The 1219-nt window shown below is 40.2% G+C and overlaps 1 protein-coding gene across 1 annotated transcript in view; it reads left to right on the top strand. All coding sequences in view use genetic code 11, as the record gives it.

The window, feature by feature from the left end:
- EGR_10312 (hypothetical protein) overlaps positions 1 to 1219 on the top strand; it is a gene marked incomplete at both ends in the record, with an annotated part of 2548 nt that overhangs the window by 564 nt on the left and 765 nt on the right. Inside the window, one exon of the mRNA XM_024499561.1 lies at positions 87 to 908. Coding sequence (XP_024346023.1) covers positions 87 to 908 — 822 coding nt within the window. The remainder of the gene's footprint in view (positions 1 to 86; positions 909 to 1219) is intronic.

Consider the following 1219-nt stretch of genomic DNA (forward strand, 5'->3'; position numbering starts at 1 on the left):
TACCTTCCATTGATGGTGCGTCGAAGAGACCTAATGTGGAGGACGAGGTCTCTGGTAGTGAAGTTGATACATACACACTTCCACAGGCAATCACGACTACTCCACAAAATAATCTAACACCCGTGTCTAACATGGAGAGGAAGGTTACGGAAGGGGTGCTAACAACAGTTGCTACACATGCGACTTTATTTACGGACGAGAGGCTTAAATTAGATCAATCGGAAATACCTTCCACCTCTAATGTTTGGACGACACCTGACCAGAAGAATGCGATTTCTTCAAATGACCTCAATGTATATACATCCCCACAGTCAATCACGACTACTCTGCAAAAGAATCCAACTCTCGTGGAGATGAAGTCTACGGAAGTGGCGAGGACAACAAGCACAAGTAATGCGCCTATATATACGGACAAGGATCTTGAATTTGAGCAGTCGGAAATACCTTCCACGGATAATGCGTCGAAGAGACCTAATGTGGTGGACGAGATCTCTGGGAGTGAAGTTGATACATATACACCTCCACAGGCAATCACGACTACTCCGCAAAATAATTTAACACCCTTTTTTAGCATGGTGATGAAGGTTACGGAAGGGGCACCGACAACAGCTACAACTGAGACACGAGATCCTGCAGATATGAAGTTTGATTTAATACGGTCGAAAATACCCCTCATTGATTTGCCACTCAGGTTACATGATCCGAGGTATAGGGTTAAGTTACGTCAGCATTATGTACTTTTTAAAAGAGCTGTGGACAAATTACATCCGAATGGGCTAAAAGCCGTTAATGTAAACCTAACTATTGCTAAACAAAGCCTCGATAAAGCACATTTTATGCTTGTTGAAAGTCATCTGGAGAAAGCAAAAGAATATACAGGACGTGGTATAGTTAATAAGTCGGAAAAGGTACTATCAACAGACTTAAATGCATGGTATTTATTTACAAAAGAGGAGATTGAAATGATGAAGTCGAAAATATTTTACTTTCCTCACTTTTTAAAGCTCGCGGATTATAAGAAATTGGCTACCTTGCTTCAATTGCAGCCAAATTATTTAGAAATCGTATCTAACATGGAGGAGAAAAGACTGCAAAAAATTAATTTACTTATGGAAGACTGCGTTCTGAGGATAAGAAGGGCGATTTATAGGACTTTGGGGCTTTCCTACCATTAATGGAATGATAACAAAAACTTTCTTTGATGCACACAATAAATTTC

The sequence above is a fragment of the Echinococcus granulosus genome, assembly GCF_000524195.1.
Source record: "Echinococcus granulosus chromosome Unknown EG_S00208, whole genome shotgun sequence".
Classification (NCBI taxonomy): Eukaryota; Metazoa; Platyhelminthes; class Cestoda; order Cyclophyllidea; family Taeniidae; genus Echinococcus; species Echinococcus granulosus.